The sequence below is a fragment of the Pseudorca crassidens genome, chromosome 10, assembly GCF_039906515.1.
Source record: "Pseudorca crassidens isolate mPseCra1 chromosome 10, mPseCra1.hap1, whole genome shotgun sequence".
Classification (NCBI taxonomy): Eukaryota; Metazoa; Chordata; class Mammalia; order Artiodactyla; family Delphinidae; genus Pseudorca; species Pseudorca crassidens.
In genome coordinates this window covers 96,017,100-96,039,196 of record NC_090305.1, presented here as the reverse complement: position 1 = coordinate 96,039,196, position 22,097 = coordinate 96,017,100, and the positions used below count along the sequence as shown (strand labels likewise).

The 22,097-nt window shown below is 50.5% G+C and overlaps 1 protein-coding gene across 8 annotated transcripts in view; it reads right to left on the bottom strand.

Moving 5' to 3' along the window:
- Positions 1–22,097, bottom strand: part of ITPR1 (inositol 1,4,5-trisphosphate receptor type 1) — a 319,623-nt gene that overhangs the window by 8,692 nt on the left and 288,834 nt on the right. For all 8 annotated transcript variants that reach the window (XM_067755266.1, XM_067755267.1, XM_067755270.1 and 5 more), the window contains 4 exons: positions 21,085–21,224; positions 20,350–20,515; positions 17,369–17,529; positions 687–848 (listed from right to left, as the gene is read on the bottom strand). In XM_067755266.1, the coding sequence (XP_067611367.1) occupies positions 687–848; positions 17,369–17,529; positions 20,350–20,515; positions 21,085–21,224 (629 nt within the window). The remainder of the gene's footprint in view (positions 1–686; positions 849–17,368; positions 17,530–20,349; positions 20,516–21,084; positions 21,225–22,097) is intronic.

Genomic DNA, 22,097 nt, shown 5'->3' with positions numbered 1-22,097 from the left:
TTTGCTGCAGACTTGCCCCCTTCGCCCAGCTTAGTTACAGGGGCAAAGCATTTATCTTACGGACAGGGAGCAGGATGGGGCAGCGCATCTGTAGACGGGTGAGCTGGGTGAGTGCAGGGACGCGGCCGGCAGAGCGGTCACTGTTCACCCCCAGCACCCGCCACGCTGCCTGGACTATGGGAGCCCCTCAATAAGGATTTGGCCAATGAATGAACCAAAAGGGGCTCTTCCTTGACTGTGGTTTATCCCAGGATGCTGGATTTCAGTATCTGGGGCCGGGGGTCGATAGATCTGAGGGCTGAAAAGCAAAACCAGAAACAGCCTTTAATCTTTTGTCAGTGAAGAAGAGTCAGGAGTACAGCTTTGCACATTGTGTTTTTCTGTACAGCACTTCATTGAAGTAGTTTGCATTTTCTCATTTTCTGGTTTTGTTTTTCATATGAAAACCTCGTCCTGAGCGGCACTGAGAGTAGCGTCATGGGCTTATCCTGTCAAAGGGCAGTGAAGGGGGAGTGGAGGGGAAACTGATGGACTAAATGAGTTTGTCCTCTGTTGCCCGTTTCCTTTTCTATCCAGGTGATAAACTTCAGCATTTTAACATGAGCACTACTGATTTTCTCACCACACCTGGTGTGTATGGTAGTGGGTGTGTGTGGGTGTGTGTAGGCAGGTGGGGTTTCTTTTACCTGGTCCTTTAATTCTGACAGCTGCCCAGAAAGATTAGTGACCAGCTTCATGGTGGACTCCAGCTTCTCCTGCAGGCTCCTCAGCTCATTCTGTTCTCCTTCCGAATCGCTGCTGACCAGGGACATGGCTCTCATCCTTGGGAACCAGTCAAGGTTTCTTTCCTGGAATCCACATGAAAAAAAGAGGGAGTCACTTCGAAGAGGAGAGACGACAAAGGCAGTCTTATCACACCATCTTTTCTTTGTGCCGTCTTTCACCAGGCTCTTCCTGATTGCTGCAGAACTAATGTACTGTACTGTGTTTTTTTAAACCGTTCAGTAAATATCTTTTTAGTTGAATATAATTAAACTCTCTTAATTCCTAGAAGAAATCACTTTAACATATGAGGAAAAGTGGGTTTCCAAACAAGATTCCTAATCTCCAAATACGACTACTGCCACTCCATCTGTGATCTTTGCAAATGACACAGCTAATGAGATTGGAGTTTTAAAACTGTGTTAAAATATATGTAATAAAATTTACCATTTTAATCATTTAAGTTTACAGTTCAGGGGCATTAAGTGCATCCACATTGCTGTGAGCCATCACCACCGTCCATCTCGGGGATTCATCTTCCCCAACGTCAGCTCCATCCCCGCTGAACAGTAACTCTCCCGCCCCTTGGCAACTGCCTCCTGTTTGCAGTCTGCGGCTTTGACGACTCTACGTACCTCATACCGTGCTGTATATTTTTCAAAGCGTTATACTTGGAAAATCATCTGCAAACACTCTACAAGTACATGAATTTTAAGATCCCGAGTGTTCTGGGATCGACCAGATACGTGTATGGGTGTGTTTGCTTGGTAGAGGGTTGTTAAGAGGCTGAAAATGGGGAGCGGGTTCAGTTTCCCTCTTTGTGAACTTATGGACACCACCTCTCGACTCGTGTTTCCTTTTCCTTCGGGCCTGAAATGGCTGGTGGGTGCTGTCAGTTGGTATAAGAAAGACCCATTCAGTCTCCTTCCCTGTCTGTCTCCTCCCTTCGTTTTGATGCCTGTAGCTCACACCTGTAAACAGCATTTCTCACCGCTGGTTAACAGGATGGACAAGCCTCCTCCTCCCACCTCACTTCTTCCTGCCCACATATGCTTTTCTCATAAAAAGTACACCTCCTGGGTGAGTTCTGTACAGAGAGGCAGGAATGAACTGTAAGAAAAGCTTCATCAGCCGGAGGTAAGGGGAGGCACACTGACTCATTCCACACCCAGCTGGCGTCACATGTCACCTGGGCCATTCGGATCCTGTCGGGATGAATTCTAATAAACATCCTAACACAAATCACGCCCACCCCACCAACACACACACACACAGAATTTGCTGTTGTTGCTCTGTGTACCCCAGAGATCAGCAGAATTTTTCTGCATAGTAAACATTTTCTGATAGTAAATACCTTTGGCTTTCTGGACCATATGGTCTCTGTCACAGCAAATCTGCTATGTAGCCCCCAAACACCCATTTGTGTAGAGTATACACAAATGAACGGGGGTAGCTGTGTTCCGATAAAACTTTATTTACAAATGCTGGTGGAGTTGGCCAACCGCTGTCATATACAATAAAAGGCATCAACATACTCAAAATCAAGAACAAAATACCACAAGACGTCTAAATTTTAAAAAGCAACATAACTAAACCGTGTCTTGACCTAATGCAATCTAGCAATATAGAAGCCAAACAAGAACTAGTTGAAAATACTACAAAGAAGGCATACCACGGTGGCACGAGGTGTCCCATCTACTAGACAGCATTTGCTTAAGACGTGTGGGGGGGAGTCTAGTCGGGACTCACTAGCCTGCCAGCATCCTGAGAGCAGGAAACACCTTAGTACAGTGACTGGAACACAGCAGACCCTTGATAAATATCTGTGGAAGCAAGGAGTGATAAAGCCACTGTCTCCTAGGTGGGCCCTGCTAACTAATGCTTAAATGGTAAACCTCCATTGCTTAGAATGACTGCTGGAGGAGGGAAGTGATGCTGTTTACCTTGCTGTGCCACACACCCTGTGATCAACACTCCCTTCCCATGTGCCCCGATGTTAGCCTATACTCGTTCTCATCAGCCTCCCACTGCAGACAGAGCAGTGGGCAAAAGGATGTTTGACAAAACACCCCATTTCAAAGACGACCAGCCTAAAACCCTGGAGCGTTGCCACGTCTAATCAGTTTTCTGCTGTGTGTCTACAGCGAAGAGGAGAGAGCAGACATCTGAAAACATTTAAGCACAGTGGCGACACTGAAAGGCAGCTGAGGTCACCTGTCACTGATCATACCACTGCCCCATGTTAGTCCTTCACACGTCATCCCACCTTCCCACCGTGCCACTCTCAGGGAAGAAGCCCCTGACTGCTCGGGGCACACGGAGGGGACAGGTGGCTGGCGGTTACTCACTCTCACTAGGCAGCGTGGGCCCCGTGACAGAGGGAGAGATGGGTGGCCAGGCTGATGGGCCACGGGCACAGCTGCAGCAAGGCCGGCCGTGTACCCGAGACCGGATACCCACGGGGACGGCTGCAAATATCTGCACGCTGACCCCTGAGGAGAGCGAGGTGAAGAGGAAAGATCCAAAGTCCCACTTAAACCGTCAGACTCAGGAGCACGTGGACACACCACCAGTGGGGCTATGACAGAATGTGACGTAGCAGGGAGTTCAGAGACCGCTAAGGCCTACCCTGCATGGTAACGCAGGACACGGCCCCGGGAGGGAGGAAACAATCCCTACGTTTCAAAGGAGATTCCGCGGCTGATCTGGTGTTTACAAAGTGTAAACTCCTATTACTGAGTATATTTGGGGGGAGACATTTGATAGCTCTCTAGATTCAAGTCAGAAGTACAATAAGCACTCTCGGAAGAAAACATTTTAAAAAATACAGCATATTCAACGAATACTTAAGGAGCCCTTACCTTACATGCTTGGTTCTGGGGAAACAGCAGTGAGCCCCCTGCACTTGGTCACCGCCTCCTGGACCTCTTTAAAGTGGACATGGCTTTGAGACCTAAGTATGAGGTAGGGTTCCTGCCATCAGAGTGCTTGACTTTAGTTAAGGAGAGTGGACATTTCAGTTAAAAAAAGAAGAAACAAAGCAGCGAGGCCGTGTCAAATGAGCGGCAGGAAGAGAAGGGTCAACATAAGGACTGACTACAGTGGTTTTGCGTGGCTGGAATCCTCTTTGTGGAGGGCCTGAAGGAAGGTTATCACTTGGCCAGACGCGGGGCCAGCGTGAGGGCCTTCTCAGCAGAGCGGGGGCTGGCACAGCCCTGAAACCAGTGGGGCCGCAGTTGGGGCGGAGGGCAGACAGGCGGGGCAGCAGCCCAGACTGTGGAGCACGGGAGAGCCATGCCAGCTGGGCTGGGGAGGGAGAGGGACGGCGGTGACAGGAAGAGGCCTGGACACATGGGTGGCGGGGAAGGGGAGGAAGTGACCTGGAGCCCCTGCCTGACGAGGCGCTGGCAGAGAGAGGGGCCGTGTACGAGAAGGAGTGAGAGCTCACCTGCAGCCCACCGACTGCCGACATGCAGAGGAATGTACAACTGCCTAAAATGGGTAGAGAATTCGTCTCAGACCTGGCTCTCAAATTTTCATGTTCATTTGCTTAGCAAACCCTCCATAAAAATAGAAAACACAGATTTCCAAACAGAGTCCACATTAAACAGGTCTTCAAAAGAGAAGACAGAAAATCGATGCAAGATTCTGTACGTAGCTTAAGTTCCTTAAGTTTAAGGAACAGTTTCTTTTCCTTATTCTAACAGCAAGCGACCACATGACTATAGATGAAAAAGAATTTTTCCACGGCAGATTCCCACCCCCTTGCATGGTGTATGTGATTTGATCTCTGGACTCCCAGGCAGTGATTTCAGAAAGGTCTCTGACAAATGCAAAACGCACAGACCTCATCCAACAACCGTTTACTGAATACTTCTAATTTCTGTGCCTGGCACAGGGCTGAGTGCTGAGGGTCTAGAGATGAGGAAGACAAGGTCCCTGCCCCCAAGGGGTGGAATGCAGTACAAGGAAGGTGTAGTGCAGGGCTCAGGGCATGTCTCTTCGCTTTCGTGGACCCCACTGCAGCCCTACCTCCAAGTCCTGAGTGCCCAGTGAGTATCCGCTAGGCCATCGAATGGGGCCCACCGGCCTTAAAGTGGCTGCTACTGGCATCTTTGCTCCTCATGCAGTGGCCAGGAGATGCATCAGATGCTGTTCGTTTTCGCTTTATCTGTACTTCTGTAAGTGGGCTGCCACCTGTAATCCTGGGGCATGAAGGCCCTGCCCAAGGGGTACACAAAGCCATAGACAGAAATAATGCATCTTCTTAGAATGTCCATTTCAGTCAGTGGTGAACGATCCAAAATATTTTTATATTAAACTCAAAATATGCCCTGGAGAACATGAAACCCCAAGATTTTAAAGAAATGTCATACTTTTCACAGGCCACTCTGTACCACGTGCCCCAATCCTGGCGATACACCTTCGTTCTCCATTTCATGAGAGTCCTTCAGTACAAAGGGAGGAACAGGATTTCCTGGTCAAGATGTTTACCAATTACCACCTTAAAGGTTCTCCCTCACTGCCCTCCTCCAATAACAATGCAAAGCAGAGCTGGGGCCCCGTCCAAGCCTTAAACCACAGGAAACAAGGTATCCAAGTGCTCTCGATGGTGTGTGCCGGTAGCTCTTCTGCCCCGACATAGGTACGTACCCAAATTTGCGGTCCTAGGTGGTGCCAGTATTTTAATTAAATAATCATCCTGGGGGCTTCCCTGGTGGCGCAGTGGTTGAGAGTCCGCCTGCCGATGCAGGGGATACGGGTTCGTGCCCCGGTCTGGGAAGATCCCACATGCCGCGGAGCGGCTGGGCCCGTGAGCCATGGCCGCTGAGCCTGCGCGTCCGCAACGGGAGAGGCCACAACAGTGAGAGGCCCGCGTACCGCCAAAAAAACCAAACCAAACCAAAACAAAAAATCATCCTGGGCTGTTAAGTCTAATCTCAAATTACCAGGGAGCATCTAGTAGTTAAAATTAATGAACAATTCTGGCCACACTGTTCTGTTTCCATTCGGCTTTGCACCCTGCACTGTGGCATAAGCCCCGACGCGGCGTGGAGGCTGCTCACCAGCAGGACCCTCTGCACAGAGATCGAAACCTTTACAGGAAGATAGTTAGACTATCCCAGTCCTGGCCTTGGAGCGGAGAGAGAACACCTGAGTCCAGTCACTTTCTCTTTAGCTCAGACTTCCACAGCAAATGCTGAGTGCTCAGTGACTCCAGGGAAGCCTCCGCCCGTGGTTCCCCGGCCAGCCAGGGGCTGAAGGTCCATAAATGTTTGCAAAATCCTGCCTTTATGTCCATTCCAGATCAAAAACATATCTCAGTATCCTGGCTTCTCTTGCCTTTTTAAGAAAGTCATCAACGAAGGCACTTTTGTTTATACATGAATTCATCTTGGGCTCTGTGTGTGTGTGTGTATGTGTGTGCGTGTGTGTGCGCGTGCGTGTGCGTGTGTTCAGGAGGGTGGGTCTGGGGAGGCTCGTGGGTTCACTGCACGTCTCTCAGCCGCATCTGTCGCTCTGGGTCTGAGGGCCCCTGTGTGCTTCCCTTGCTTTCCTTGCTGCTGGTACCTCGCATACCAATGTCATTAGGCACTGTCTGCCCTGGTCCTCCTACAATCCAGCCAGTGCAGTTCCCGTCACAGCAAGCACTTCCTCGTCAGAGCAGACAAACCGACTCAAGCCACAGCCGGAAGCAGGCTGACCACAAGTGCTAAGGTTCTGGTTAGTTCTTTTCTAGGTAAAGTTGGAAAAGTCCCTGCAAAGGCAAACACTGAAGTTTTAGACACGGGGGCGGCACTGACCTCTTGAAATGTTCTTGACTGGAAAGAGGGAGGCTGTGTGTGTGAGAGAGAGAGAAACACAGAGAGAGAGGAGAGGAAGTTGGATTGTATGATGCAAATGCTCATCATTCTGAGAAGCGTTTTTTTTTTTTTCTTCTTCCCAGGTTCAACTGAAGAGGCTGTTCTAAGAAAGACAACTGAGATCATCAGTCACCTCCTCAGAGAAAGTCCACTGAGGTAGAGTTTTGTTTACCCTGTAAACAACGCAACATTTACTGTTGAATCCCTTATTCTTTTACAGTCAGACTAGAGAAATGCAATTTTTTTTTTTTTTTTTTGGTGGGGGCATGAGGGTCAAAGAAGGGGTCATGGTCGAGAAGATGGGTCCTGGGAAGATGGACCTGTAAGCCATAGAATCCCCTTGGGGAAGACTCAGGAAGGCAAAGACTGTCCTTTCAACTCAAGTGTCAAATGCGTTTCCACTTATCTTACCAAGCAAGACGACAAACAGGATTTTCGCAGAGTGCCTGGCGACGCTTAGGTGACAGGAGTGACTGAGGGGCAGGCCTGGAGACAGATCCTTGGCTGCCCCATGTATCCAAACCTCCCCATGTATCCAAACCCCCAGAAAATGCCTGGAAGAGAGTGGAAGGGGAGGATTGAAGATAATCCTTAACTTTTCTAAAGCAGGAATATATTACACTCAATAAACTTTAAATATTTGCCCCTCTTGTGAGTTAGGGTGACTATTTGCATTGAAGAGGAAGAAAATAATGTTTAGAGCTCATTTTTCTAAGATCATGGAAAACAAACAAACAAAACCCAGAATCCATTGCTTTGGGTGAAAAAACAGTGATAGTAACTCTAAGTACGCTCACTGACTCCAAAATTGTCATTATAGTATCTATTATATATTAAAAAAAAAACTAAATTGAAAAAATAGATTCCAAAGGTAAGAAGATTGAGGGTTGGGGGCTAGAGGGATGGACAGGTAGAGCACAGAGGACTTGGAGGACAGCGAACCTATTCTGTTTGCTGCTGTAATAGCGGATCCACGTCACACATTTGTCAAAAGCTACAGAACGTACAGCGCCAAGAGTGAATCCTAACGTAAACTACTGTCTTTGGTTAATAATGACGTATCTAGATTAGTTTATCAACTGTAGTAGCTACACCACAGTAATACAGAAGTTAGTAACGGGAACTGGCGGGTGAGGTGGGGAGAAGGGGGCATACGGAACTCAGTCCTTTCTGCTCAGTGTTTCCTGTACAAAATAAAACCTATTTAAAAAAATGGATCCCACACCTGGAATTTGTTGGCCAGCCTGAAATGAAATTCAAGGGTCCAGGTCCCTGTCTCTCACAGGTTTGTTTCCGTAGCAAGCCCACGCCGTCAGCGTGTCAGTGGGAAGAGCTGCGTCCTAGGATCCGGAGCTGAAGCCCTGACAGTCCAGAATGTTCACAGGACATGAGCTGGGGTAAGTCAGCCAACCAGCCTGGGTCTCTGCTCCTTTTTTTTTTTTTTTTTTGAGAGATTACTGGCTACTTCACAGGGTTAATGTGTGGATCCAATGGCTGTAAGAACGTGTCCCGTCAACTGGAAAGCGCTGTGCACAAGTTAGTTCTCCCCCTCCCGGGGGGAGGGTTTCGGTTTTAGAGGCACAGATTTCTCTTTTGCCGATGGAGCCACGGGAAGGGTGCCCACGCTGCTCGCAAGCGCAGGCGTCAGCGTGGTCTGCTGCTCTTGTCTCGGACGACATCACCCAGACAGGCCCCATTATATAATCTTCAGCTGGGATGGAATGACCACTCACCCTTCCAGACTCAGTTAATAGCTGTCCTTGGACGTTACTGTGTAAGAGAGACGGCCCCCGCCAGGGAGAGAACCGCACCCATTTCTGATGAAATCCCTAGGCAGAGTCAGCTGCAGAGTCACTGCCTCATGTCACTCTGGGCCCTCAGGTGAAGTGATGCCGGGCTCTCACTGGGGCCACGAGAAAGCAGCGCTCCCTACTTGGAGAGGTGCAGCTGGGTCCTGGGCCCCTGGGGTGGCGGGAGGAAGAAGCCTGAGGTCACAGAGGAGGGGAGAAAGGTGGGGGATGGCCTGTGCTGGAACAGGGCAGGGCGGGCGGGGCGGAGATTCCTGATGAAGAGCCCTCAGGCGAACTCGGCTTCTCCCAGGCTGGCTCAGGATGTTCTGCTCAGGCCACGTCCCCTGCACGTTCAGTTAGCTAAGCAATCTACCAGAATGTTCCTTGTGGTTACGTATGGGATTTTAACAGTGTTTCTTGGTTGGCCTCTATTCTTTTTTGCATTCCACGAGTTTTAAACTTTGATCTCTTTATACAATGATGGTTTTTTTGGTTGGTTTTTAGCCTACTTAAAAGGCTTTCCAAAGTTCTTTGCTGTTGTTTTGGGGAAAAAGACCTAGTGTTTGTCTTTGGACCTACAATCACGCACACCCACGTGCCACCCCGCTCGCTGCCTCACCTGCAGCAGGGCGCCGCGAGATAGCGTGTCGGCCTCTGGCTGCTGCGCTGGAAATCTCCTCCTGATTGAAATGGTTTTACTGAAGGCCAGCCCTGCCTAGACACCCTGAGAAACCGGTGATGGGAGGGTGTCATCTTTGTCACCGTCCGTACGACTTCAGTGAGAATTCAAGGGCGCGCCACCAGCGCCATCCTGACCTGAGAGGGGTTTGGAAGGCAAGGTGCCCACAGCCTGAACTCTTCCGGGAGAAAGTACAATTCTCCAGATTCCTCAGTCCTTTCCAACCGCCCCATTTTACCAACCTGCCCCTTGCACTCTGACCCACACACTCACTAGCTCGTTCACATGGGTCTCCTCTCTCCCTCCTGATACCTCCCTGCATCCACTCCTGACGCAGACCCTCGGTAGTCGTTTGAAAGTTGCTTCGTGGAACTGTAGAGCTAAAGGTGGCCTAAGAGACCCTCTGGTTCAACTTTCTCACTTTACAGGTGGTAACACGGGGGCCCTGTAAAAAAGTGCGTTTGTGAAAGGAGACACTGAGACCTTGTCCACGTCGTGACCTTTAAATACAAACAGCTGTACCTAAATGCTAGCATCTTTTCCTCATTCTCACATTCCCTAGACACACACTAGTAGGCCTCATTCTGAAGAAATACATTTTAAGAATCCTGAATATATGTACTCGATAAGAACGAATTCAGAACATTCTCATAAAAGCCAGGGGGTCACACACCTCTCAGTGGCATCGCGCACTACCGCCCGGCTCTGTCAGACGCAGCCCGTGTTCAGAGCAGAGAGGAAATGAAGGAGTGCAGGCCAGGGAGTTACCGGTGTGGCTATGGAGTCGGGGACCGAAGGGGCAGGGCGGGCGGCCCAGTGGGGTCTGCGGCGGGGGAGGGGCAGGAGGCGGGCTCAAGGTGTGGAAGGGAGGAAAGTGCATTTTGGGAGCTTAAAAAATCTGCTGAATTGGGAGAAATGTGCGTGTAAACAAATATTTTACATACGTGTACAAACACGTCAACCCCTACACACACCCTGGGGCTGATGAGCCAAGGGGAGACCCTAGCAGAGGCGGTGAACACGCCGGCAGCCGCGCTCATACTGCGCCCAGGCTCACGGACCCCACGCTCTGGCGGACCGAGTGCCGGGGCCCTGCGCGAGCAGTAAGTTCATGGCTCTGCTCCCCTCTCTGCTGCACACAGTGCCCTCGCACACCTTGGCGAAGGGCAGGCGTGGGAAACTCGGAAGAGAGGGCCGGGAGGGCCCTGCAGGCCCGGCTCCCATGCCCAGCGCTTCCGGACAGGAGGAAGCCGCCCATGAAGCGCGGCCGGGCAGGGGCGGCTTCGTACCTTCAGACTGGAGGGCGGGACGTGGTGTGAGCCTGGGTGGGGAAACCGAAGCTCTGCAGCTGCCATGGACACGAACCCCGGCTCAAGTGCAGAGGGCGGGGCGAGAGCGCGCCTGGCCGGCTGGGTGGCACGTCCAGTGATGCTGACGCGCTGTTTCCAGCCGCCAAGGGGCGAGTGCCAAATCCCTCTCCACTTCTCCCTCACTCCGACGTGCCTGAACTCTGGCGTGGTGTCAGCGAGCTTCAGAAAGCTTTCTGGGCCGGATGAGAGGGCGGCACAGCCTGTATCCCTACCCACCCACCGCTGAGGGCTGGCGGAGCCCAGCGGGCATCTTAAGCAACTCCGTGGCCTCCCGTCTTAGGCAGGAAAGCAGAAGACACATCTCGGGATCTTATCAACCACCCCCCCACCCCTGCCCCAGCATATCCTCACTGGAATTCCAGCATAAAAGCCCAAACCCGTTCCTGTACATCTGTGCAGAAGCAGAGGGTTTCCATGTCACAGTATCAGCAGCCAGGGCCCGCCTGCCAGGTACACAGTGAAGCACAGGTGAGGCGAGAACTCGGGAAAGGGGAGGTCGGGGAGCGCTAGGTGCACGCCCCTCCCTCCTGCACCCGAAGTCCGAGGAGGTCAAGTGACTGATACAAGATGGAACAAACTGGAAATCTCCAGTGGATCAGTGTGTGTGTGTGGGGGGGGGGGGGGTGGGAGTAGGGGGATGGGCAGGCAGGGGGAGAGAGCGGGCTGCTCTACCTGTGAGAAAAAGTCAGCGCCAGGCCTAAGGGAAGATGGATCAGAAGCTCTGACGTTTAATTTTCAGGGAGTTCTGTGCATTCACTTGAGTCCCCTGGGTGTGGGAGCCCAAGTCTGGCTGTGGCTCCGGTGAACCGTCCTTCCCCTTTAACCAACCCCTCTCTCTCCCCAAATGTGGTCACCAAAGGAAATATCATCCCCTGTTCCAAGCTTAGGTGAGGCCCACGAAGTTCATCACATTGTAGCAAGTCCGAATGAACACCTATTGCAGGTACGCCCTTTATAAGAGCTGTTCTCTGCCATTCCTGAGCTCCAGTCTTTTAAACAACCCCTGTAGCACCGGACTCAGGTGGCTGCCTGACTGGCGGTGCTGGCGGCAGCTCAGAGACTTAACCCCATCCTGTTACTTGTGCGCGTTCCCTAGGGGATCCTCTCTCCTGCTCTTCTCCCTACCCCCCTTTTTCCGGCCCTTGCCTCTTCTGAAGGCAGCTAATTCAGCACCGCAGCGGAGAGGAGGGGCCCGGGAGATGAGCCAGTCCTAGTCAGGAAAACCCACCACATCCAGAGCCCAACGGCTGCGGGTTCTCAACACTGAGGCATGTGTGCGAGCACAGATCGAGCCACGCTGAACGTGCATGCGTCAGGACCCCTCCAGGGTGGGCTAATCAGCGGACCTGGCTGTGAATCTCAGCCCGAGCACTTCTCAGCTGTGTGACCCTGGAGAAGCGGTTCGACCTTCCTGGGCTTTAGGTTCCCGTCTGGGAGATGGTGATGGTGCCACCTGCAGTGCTGTTACGGGGACCAAACAAGATCATACGCGCAAAGCATTTATCTCAGTACATACTGATTAAACGAGACCTATTACCACGGTATGATCCAGTCTGCTCGGGTCAGGGCGAAGCACGGCACAGCCCAGAGTTCACAGGAGCACCCTCTGTGCCCCAGGATCAGGCTGGCGTGGAAGAAGGTTCTCCCCCGCTAGTTCACCGTTCAGTTCCCTCGTCAATTCACACACTATCCTGGCAAAGAGGAGGGGCTGGAGCGGCCCCTGTGAACTACGGATGAGCAGTATCCCATCTGGTCACCCTGTCTCTAAAGGCAATTAACTCAAAAACACACCTCTGCAAATACACCTTATGTTGACAAGGTAGAATTCCAAGCTTCAGAAGGGAAATTTCTATTTTATTAGCAAAATAGATACCTTAATATTTAAGTTATTGTTTGGTCTTCTTTACCAACCTCTCCTCTTAATGCTTCTCGAGTTTCTAACTTTCAAGAATAACTTAGGTCTGCTTTTCAAGGACTGACTTTTATCCTGAGTTTGACTGTCATAGAAAATTGGGCTGCTGGGTCTTTGCTTGGAATCATACATTTGATCTTTTACCTACAACACGCCCACTGTGCAGTATTTAAATTCCTTCAGGCAAAGATACTCACAACTGATTTACCACTTATTCTGGTTAAATACACCAGACTGCATGGCCTGTCAAATCATCATGTATAGACTAACACAAATTCTCATTTCAGCTGGCAATGGCGAAAAGCCAAATAGCGCTAAACGTCATTCAAGCAAGGGCGTGTGGTACGTAAATTATAGTCCAGGGTTAAAAAAAACAGTCCACTTATTACAAAGGCTATCGCCAAAACTCTATGTGGTAGCACCAGACTTCAAGTTCATATGGGGAGAAGGGAACTCAGGGTTTTTTCCTCCTCCTTTGAACTGCCAGGGCTAAGTGAGGTCACTCTGTAGTCACATTTCTCTGAAAGTTCAGCCCTGTCTGGGGCCTGAGTCAACGAATCTGAGACCGGCTCTGCACTACCGGGTGGCGCTGGGAGTCCTGTAACTTAGAGAGTCACAGAAGAGGCTGAGCGTCCCGAAGTCACCTCCGCACAGTGCCACCTCCCATCATGTGCGCAAAGCCAAGAGACGAACCCACCAGCTAACCCAGTATAATCAGGATAGAATCTAACACACAGCACTCCGGGGGCGCTCCCCATGTTGCCGGAACCCCTGGTCCTGGGCAGTGAACCCGAGCGGAGGACAGCCCTAACCGCACAGACAAACGTCACAAGTATCCGTGACCGACTCAACGGAGAGACAGTGATAACGTCAGCCTGGTCCTGCTTCAACGTTTAAGGACACTTAACAGTTTCAAATTTAAGAGAGAGGAAGACACAGGAATTTTCCACTGGAGGATGCCTGTTCTGACTTTTCTCAGTAATAGCACGTCAACAGCCGAGACGCCTTACGCAGTCCTGGCACCTAGGAGTCGGTGTTCGCACCAGCTGTCCACGCTGCAGCCCTCTGCTTCCCGGCTGACGGCTCTGTGCCTGAGTGCTTACCACCTCTGTCCCCGGGCCCACACGTTCCTCTCCTTTCCGCCACCCCATGGACACGTGAGGGGACACTGACCCCGATTCATACATGGGTCAGGAAAGTCCAGGGACTTGCCCGGGGTTACCGGGCTCGGAAGGGCCGGAGCCAAAACGCACACCTTCCACGTTCTGCCCCCAGATCCCATTCTTAGGTGGTGATGACTGCCTGGGAGGCACCAGCCTGGGCCTGGCTTTGCCAGGAAAGGTCCCATCTCCAGTGAAAGGAAACGGGATGATCAGGAGAGGGAAACCATTCTCTGTTATGTTTAGATGAAAACTAATTTGTGGGTGAACATCCGGTTGCTAAGTTCTTGGCTGTGAGGCAGAGCATCAAATGCTCCTTCTTTCCAGATGTTTCCGTTTCCAGAGAGAGGTCCTGGCCCCCTGACCGTCGGCCAGTTCTCCAGGGAACTGCAGCCTCGGGAGCTGCCCTCTCAAAGTCAGCTTGGGCTTCTAAGAAGCCTTCTCCCATCAGAGCCCCTGGCAGAGTCCACTAAGCAGTTGGTTTTTGAGATGAAAACCTAGTTGCCATCCCTGACACCCCATCTGCAAGCAGTTATTTTCGGGGCATCTGCAAAGCTCCCCCACCCTCCGAGCGGCCACCCGGGGCCTCTTCCATTTGGTTCTGCAGGGTTGTCTTTTGGCAACTGTGACATCCCAGTTCCTTAGGAGTCTCTGGGATCTGAATGAACGGGCTAAAGGAGAGCTGAAGAAGAACTCAACACCCACCGCCTCGTGCCACGGAGCAAGAGGCGGTTTTCCCGAGGAACCCAAAGGGCCCGTCTCAGTCATTTCTTCTGGGACGTGATAAGCCAAAGGGCCTCACGGACTCCTGGCCGGCTTTTCCTTCCATCTCTGACACTGCTCGTCAGCTGCCCTTCTCCCTCCTGACGCTGGAGTATTTGCAGCCTCCCAGAGTTGGCTTCTTCGAGACATCTCCTGGCTTCTCCTCCCAGAGGCCCGCCTCGCGAGGAGGGATACTGAGGACTGCCGCACCGGCTGGGCTACATCTGGGGCTGCCTCTGTGGCATCTGACTAAGTGAGCCCATGCCCGGGGCAGGCCGGCGGGGGGAAGGAGCCTGCCCCACCGTGGCGGCTGAGTGCCCTCGGGCTGCCAGCCCCCATTGAGTGACTCAGCTGGGCACCCCCAGTTCCTAGCCCACTGTGGCTCTCCAGGGAGCCTGCCCGGCAAGGATTCATGTGGCTTCAGGGCGAGACACCGCCAGGAACGCTGTGGGCAAAATGGCATCGCCTTTCGGCTGGTGGATCGAACGCTTCCTGGGCCCTCGCCCAGCACACGAGACATCTGGTTCCTCAGCAACTTGGACATTCAGAGTTAAGAATTCTTTGATGCTACAGATTTTCAGGCTGTTTGACAAGAAGCTCTCACACAAAGGATGATGTAGATGGGAAAGCGCAGGGAACGCAGGGGGCTCTGAGCATGCTGGGTGGCCGGCGGGGGGGGACTTCCGGCTTTTAATCCTCAGCAGGTGACTGCTCACAAGGCTCCTGTTAAGTCTTCGTGACCGAGACAGAAACCCAGAAGTGCACCAGAGTTTTCTGTGACCGTAAAGCAAGGTGATTAACAGAAAACTTCAAAACTGGCCCCCGGAAGACTTAAAGACAGGGCACGTTCAGAGAGAGGCAAACGAAGTAAGGGGAGGAAAGGAATGTGTGATGAGGGTGAAAACTACAGGCTACCTCTTCTAAACATTAAAGGATTTAATGCAAAGGCAGGGTGGTTTACACAATGCAGACACGTTTGTGTCTGCATGAATGCCGATCAAACACGGTGTAACCTGGCACTGTCGACACGAGGAGGAAAAGGAAGGACCTGAAGACATTTCAGTTAATGTGTCCTGACCCCGGAAACCTCCCCTGTGAACATCTGCACCCGACAACCACCAGAATTCCCAGTCTCCCTCTCTAAGGACAGACCCTGCTCCCACCGGGCCCAGAGCTGCCAGCACCCTCCCCGTGTCCTCCCAATGCCAGGGTCATGGAGTGCAGTTCCGGGTCATTAAACCCGGGCTTGCATCCCAGCTTCTGAGCTCTTCCTGGGCAGCTTACTTAACCTTAAGCCTCCCTTTCATCTGTAAAAGAGGACATCCATCACCCGCATTCTGGGACTCGTGTCTTTTTCTCCCCCTTCTTTGTGTTATTTTGTCTCCTTGCCTTCTCCTGCTCTGATCGCTCTGGTCTCTCTACCCTTCTTTCTTTCTTTCTTTCTTTTTTTAATTTGGTTGCACATGTGGCGTGCGGGATCTTACTTCCCCGACCAGGGATCGAACCCGGGCCCCCTGCAGTGGAAGCGCGGAGTCCTAACCACTGGAACGCCAGGGAAGTACTGTACCTTCCCTCTTTTAAAACCTTTTAAAAAGTCATCTCTGTGGTGAAACCCCATCTATTTCTCCTCACCCCCAAAGTTCTCTCTTCCTGGCTCCCCACTTTGGGTGGTTTTCTTCCTTCGACACAGTAAGAGACGTGGAAGAGCTTCACAGACCACACAGACAGCTAAGTCCATACAGAAGAAGGAATACTTCTCCTCGGCAGTCACATAACCAGTTTGGATGATAATTTCTTAAAACAGTATCTGTTTTGTCTTCTCTGTTAGACTCTTACTATTCGGTTATGATTCACGAACCGGCAGCTTTGGCATCCCCTGGAAGCTTGTTGGAAATGCGGAATCTCAAGTTCTGCCAGTGCCTGCTGAATCAGAATCTGAATTCTAACCAGCTCTCGAGATGACTCATGTGTACATTAAATTATGAGAAGCACAGAATTAGACTTAAGGGCCTCCATGGTACAGACAGTACAGCATCCCCAGAAAGCCCCTCAGAACTGGGTGCTCAAGAACTAGGGCCCCGTGAGTACTGGCCTGCCTGTGTCCACCGCCAGTGACCAGCCCTCACCTGGGGTTCCTTTGCATAAAAAGCTTTAAAATCACATCTGCATAAAAAAACACAGAAGGGCTCATTTAGGATAACTTATACCTGGGCAGCGTGCTCAAGTCCTTGGCAACAGGAAGGAGATCAGTGAATCATGTAGTCTTTCTTCCCAGCTCACCGTCCCCTCTCCTCAGGGAGCTGATGTAAATCACAGACTCCCTGAACTTCACAATCCATGCCTCGTTGCTTTACCATACGCCCCTGAACGTTTCAATGAAGCTCAGAACCACAGGGATGAAAGGACAGCTGGCCCGGAACCCCCAGAGCACACGCCTGGTGCCTCTACAAAGCCCTGCCTGAGAAGAGCGCTCTGCAAACCTGCGGCAGCTTCCCCCTTCCCGGGCCACGGCGGCCACGGCGGTCACGCTCCCCGTCAGCAAGAAGATTAATTTGGGACTCAGATTCCTCCATCACGTGATCCCTTCCTGATGATTAGCAAATTGTCTCCCAGAAAGGCTAGGCTGAGGCCAAACGGACCAACCAGGCCGAACTACACCGAGTGATCATTTAAAAAATATACCGCTTAGAGACCAGGTCTTATATAAGGAGAAAAAAAACAGAAAGGGATCCATCATCAGGAAGAGAGGCCAAGTACATAGAGGTGGGAAGGCGGGCTACAGAGCGAGATCTAGGTTAGAAGCCCAGCCCCGGTTAGGGCGGCCGTGTGCTAATCTCGCTGAGCTGCAGTGCTTCCTCCTTTAACCTGGAGATGACACCCCCTGTCTGGGGCTTCTGAAGGTCACCTGCAAAGACTCACGAAGTTCCAGAGACTAGCGCCCGGTCCATGGTAAGGGATCAGTAGACGCTGGATGTTAGCTTCCCCGCTGGCTCCCGGTACCATGCTCCGAGCTGAAGCCGGGCTGGCAGGCCAGAGTGTGACCTGCCTCCAGGAGCTCTTTGCGCTCACCTTGATCATTTCCGCCACGTAACTCTCGGGCCCCGTGTACTCTGTGGAGTCCTTGACTTTCACCAGGACGATGAAGCACAGGTAGTGCCACATGTTGTGCTCCTCCTTGATGTGCTCTTCAAAGGTGACAGTCTTGTTGTCGAACTTGTCCCTTTCCAAGCCTAAAAAGAGACAGAAAGCCCCGAGTGAGCAGCCATGGGGCAGAAAAACCCACGAGAGAACCATCCATCCAGAGGAGGCTGTGGTTTCACTCCTGTCTTTATAAAGAGTTGGGCTCTGCTGGCCTTACAAATGCATTCACTTTTGCATCATAGCAGGAAAACACAGGCCGTGGGTCAGATGGACTTGGGCTTGAGTTCCACCTCTGCCACTGACCAGTCACTGTTTGGTCTCCACGTGCCTTAGCTGCCTTCTCAGGGGATGGGAAGGCACCATCTAGGTTCCAGGGGTGTGTGTGGGTTAAATGAGCATGGGTGTGACAGGTCCGTGCACATAGGCAACCAGGGAATGGGAAGTCCCTTCTCCCAGGTAAATGCCAAAAGGGAGACACGTTAAAAGGTTTGTGAGGAGACAGGGGAAGGACAAAAAGAACTAGACATACAGTTTAAATGACAGCTGGTAAGTTCATCTTTTGCAGAGGTATAGGTGAGCAATTCTGAAAACAGCTTCTGTGTATTCTTAGATTGAGCAAATAAATAAATATATGGTGATGCTGGGAGTCAGATATCTAACTGTCAAAGAAGGGAGCACAAAGATAGAAAGGGAGAGAGACAGAATAAACTCTGATTGTTGAATTGGAATTAGAGGTATGGGTGTGAACTCATCCTTTTTCATGTGTTTATGAAATAGATAGAGAACTCTGTGGATACATGTATCCTCTAGATTTGTACCCTAATTAGCCCTGGGAGCAGTGACACACCAAGAGGAATGAGCACACCCAGTCACCAGATCTTGGCTTCTAAATACCAGTCTCCACTAAACAGAACCAGAGCTCTTTGGAGAAATGGCTGATACCAGGGCTGGGTCAGGGAAGATGCAAGGTGAGCTTGCATCTAGAATACCTCATGGTGCTAAAAAAGTAAGAAAGTCCATAATAAATGATGGTGACGTGGCAAAAACACAGAAGCCTGCTTTGAAGGGGCTCTCAAAATCTGGGGCAATCTGAGCATCAGAATAAATTATGACAGTAAAGGGTTATACAACCCATCGAATTAACTAAAAACACACAAATCCATTGTGTTACAAATACAAAAGTACAAATATACACAGGGAAAAGAGAAAGTTATTTCTTAAAGTAAAAAACCAATTAACAAATGTAGAAAAAACAGTAAAGGAAGAAGATCATCATTTGGCAAACATCACAATCACAGACTCAGGAAAAAACTGGATGCAAAAACTGGTGCGTTAGCATTTAATTTGAGAAATAATGGGATATTTACGTTGCCTCAAAGTATCTCCTCATATAATGGTTCTCAATTACAAAGAGCAGAAAACTAACTTCAGTGGAGAAACAGGGCAATTACCAGCTTAACCAAGGGATCAGAGTTAATACAACCAGTTATAAGATGAACTGGCAGCATGTACCTCCTGATATGAGGCACTGAGGAGAATACAGCATTTCTTTGATGTTCCTATAAAAAAATGCATAATCTCAATCTTACCATGAGGAAACATCAGAAAATCCCAAACCAAGGGACATTCTACAAGATAACTAACTTTTATATTCTTCAAAAATGTCAATGGACTGAATTCAACACATGACCTGGGACTATCATTTGCTATAAAGGACATTATAGGCATAAAGTGTGAACTCTGACTAGGATCTGTAGATTAAGTAAGAGTATTACATCCTTGTTAACTTCCCAATTTTGATAATTATATTGCGTATATATAAGAGAAGGGTCCTATCTTTAGGAAATATATAGTATTAAAATAGGGATAAAGGGGCATTGTGCCAGCCACTCTCAAACTGTTCAGAAAAATAGTGTGTGTGTGAATATAGAAAATGAAGGAAAACTTTAACATGTGACAAACTGGAGGAAAGAGTATATAGAAATTCTCTGTACTATTCTTATGACTTCTGTAACTGGAATTCTGTCAAAAGGAGAAGTTTTAAATGGTTTTAAGGGGACAAAAATCTAAGCTCTTAAGTTTTTAAATGGAAAAATGATCATTCTTTGAGTAGACGCACCAGTAGGAAATTTATGTATTTAGTAACTACATTATGAACAATCTTGAAATGACTACTCAGCTCCCAGATTCCTACATGATGAATCTGCATTTACATGTATTTCCTTGTAGTTATACAGAAAATGATATCTCTGGCACCCCATGTACCTCCCTTATGTAGCAGTTTACTACTCATCATTAAGTGCCTACACAGTGCACGCGCTATGCTAGGCGTGTTTCATAAACTAGCTCTCCTAAGTCCCAAGATAAGGCAGAGAAGTACATATTATTGTACCCATTTTACAGATGAACAATAAAGGTTCAGAGAAGTGAAGTGACTATACCATGGTTACACAGCTAAGTGGCAGAGGTTTAATCAGAAACCAGGTCTGACTCCCAAGCCCAAGCTCTGAACATTTGCACTGTATGCTCTTAGAGGACTCTATTTCCACTTAAAACCTGTTACCATCTGCAGTAAAGCCATCCACAGGCTGGAGGTGGAGGCAGGATCTCCATTCTGGTTACTTAGAATGGGAACACGAGATGCTCTGGCAGCCCAACAACCATGAGACCCTGAGACACATACATTTCAAATGGTGTATGATGATGCTTCTGCGAGCCCAAGCTTATTGCTTAAAACCGACCGCCAAGTGCTGCACTAAGTCCATGGGCACTCCAGACGCTCCCCAGCAGAACAGATCAGGGGCCGCTCAGTGCCAAGGGCAGGGACGCTGGAGAACGGCAGCGGCCCTTCCCACGGAGAGTCTGGGCTCCCCCAGCCCCTCGGCACAAGCCAGGCTGCCACCACTCACCGCAGATAAAGCACGTGGTCTTTAAGATCTCTTCTTTCTTCTGCTTTTCGCTCCTCAGATCGGCAAAGGTGTCAATGATGACCCCGAAAATCAGATTGAGGACAATGATGATGACCATGAAGAAGAACAAGAGGTCATAGATCACTCGAGCAGCAAAGAGGGGCTCCTGGAACAGAGGCACCTCTGTCAGCGGGTTACCCCCTGTCCCCAGCACTCGGGTCTGCAGAGCTCAGGGCAGAAGGAGGGGACCGGATGCCTCCAAGTCAGACGTCCCAGCCCTCCTGGCCCACCCCAAACCCCAGCAGCGCCGTGTGCTTCGTTCGGCACGTTACATTGGGTGTCAAAGTGTAAGAGCCACAAATGCAGCTCTTTTCACACCCGCTGTGTATACTGTGAGTTCTCCAAGTGTCACGTGGCACGTGCCCGAGAGCAGCTTCCTGGGATCTAAGGGGTTTACGAATGTGTTCATGCAGGCCAGACCTGGCCCCCGAAGGAAGGAATCGCTTAAATACACAGAGGGGAGAGCAGAAGCTGCCCCCCTCCGCACTGGGGCTTCCTCCCAGGGCTGCAACTCGACGGTGACCAGAGAGGAAAGCAGCTGGCTCTGCACGCACGTCTCCTCACCACCGCTCCCAGCCCTGCCTGTGTGTCTTCGGTTTACACTGGAGCCCACTGCGTGGTGCTCTCACCACCCACCCCGCCCCCCTGCTCTTCCTTCCCCTGGGGCGCAGCTACCTCTTTGGACGGCTTCCTGAGCACATCTCCCACTCCGCCCCCGCTCCGCAGCCCGTGACTCAGCACTGTGACGATGCACATCAGCAGCGTCTCGCACGTGTGCTCTTTATCTTGCTCCGTCTCTTCTGCAGGGACCCGCTCTGCGAACAGGGCAAGTCAGGAGAGATTTGAAACGTGAGTGAAAAGAGATACCGGGATTTGGACATCATGATTCCCGAATGCCACCTCACCAGCGGACAGACAGGAGCCAGAAAGAATAAAAGAAAGGAATCGAGCATCCAAGGCTTTCTTTTTCATCACTGTTTTCATCACTAAAACTTGCTAATTTCTCAAGCCCAGAATTGCCCTGCCCTCTATTAAATCTAAAATATTCCCTATCGTTTTCAGATTTTAAACTACAGTGTCAGCTCCGAACAGGCGCTGACAGGACGCTGAGTGATAAGCATCTCTTCTCTCAGCTCAGGGCCCAGGTTCCTCACCGGGGATGCTGTAGGGCTAAGTCCAGCAACATTTTTACAGTTGGTCCGCTGAATGAATCGCCTTAAACTGGAAACTGTCCATTCTTACTGGTTTTTGGAGGAAGAACTTGCTGACCGCCCCCGGTAATGGTCTTGCTAAAACACCTATCTCATCATATCACTCCCCTCTCAACAACCTGGATCATCCTTTAAGTAAGCTTTGACCCCCTGAGCCTGACATGTAAGACCCTTCATGATCTGGCCCTCTGTTGACCTCTCTGGCTTCACTTCCTCCGGCTCTCCTTCCTCGTGATCGTTATCTCCCTAAACATGCCGTATTCTACGTCCAGGCCTTCAGGCACGCTGTTCCCTCCAACAGGAATACCGACCCCTCCTCCTTCGCCCAAGATTCTACTGTTTTCGTTCAGCTGTGACCTCCTGGGTGATACTCTTACTCCAGTACTAGGCTGGGTGCCTATCTTCTATATTCCATCCTTATTCTCAGCACTTAGCATCCTCTCTAGTAGTCACCTCTTTGCCCACCTCCCTCTCCCC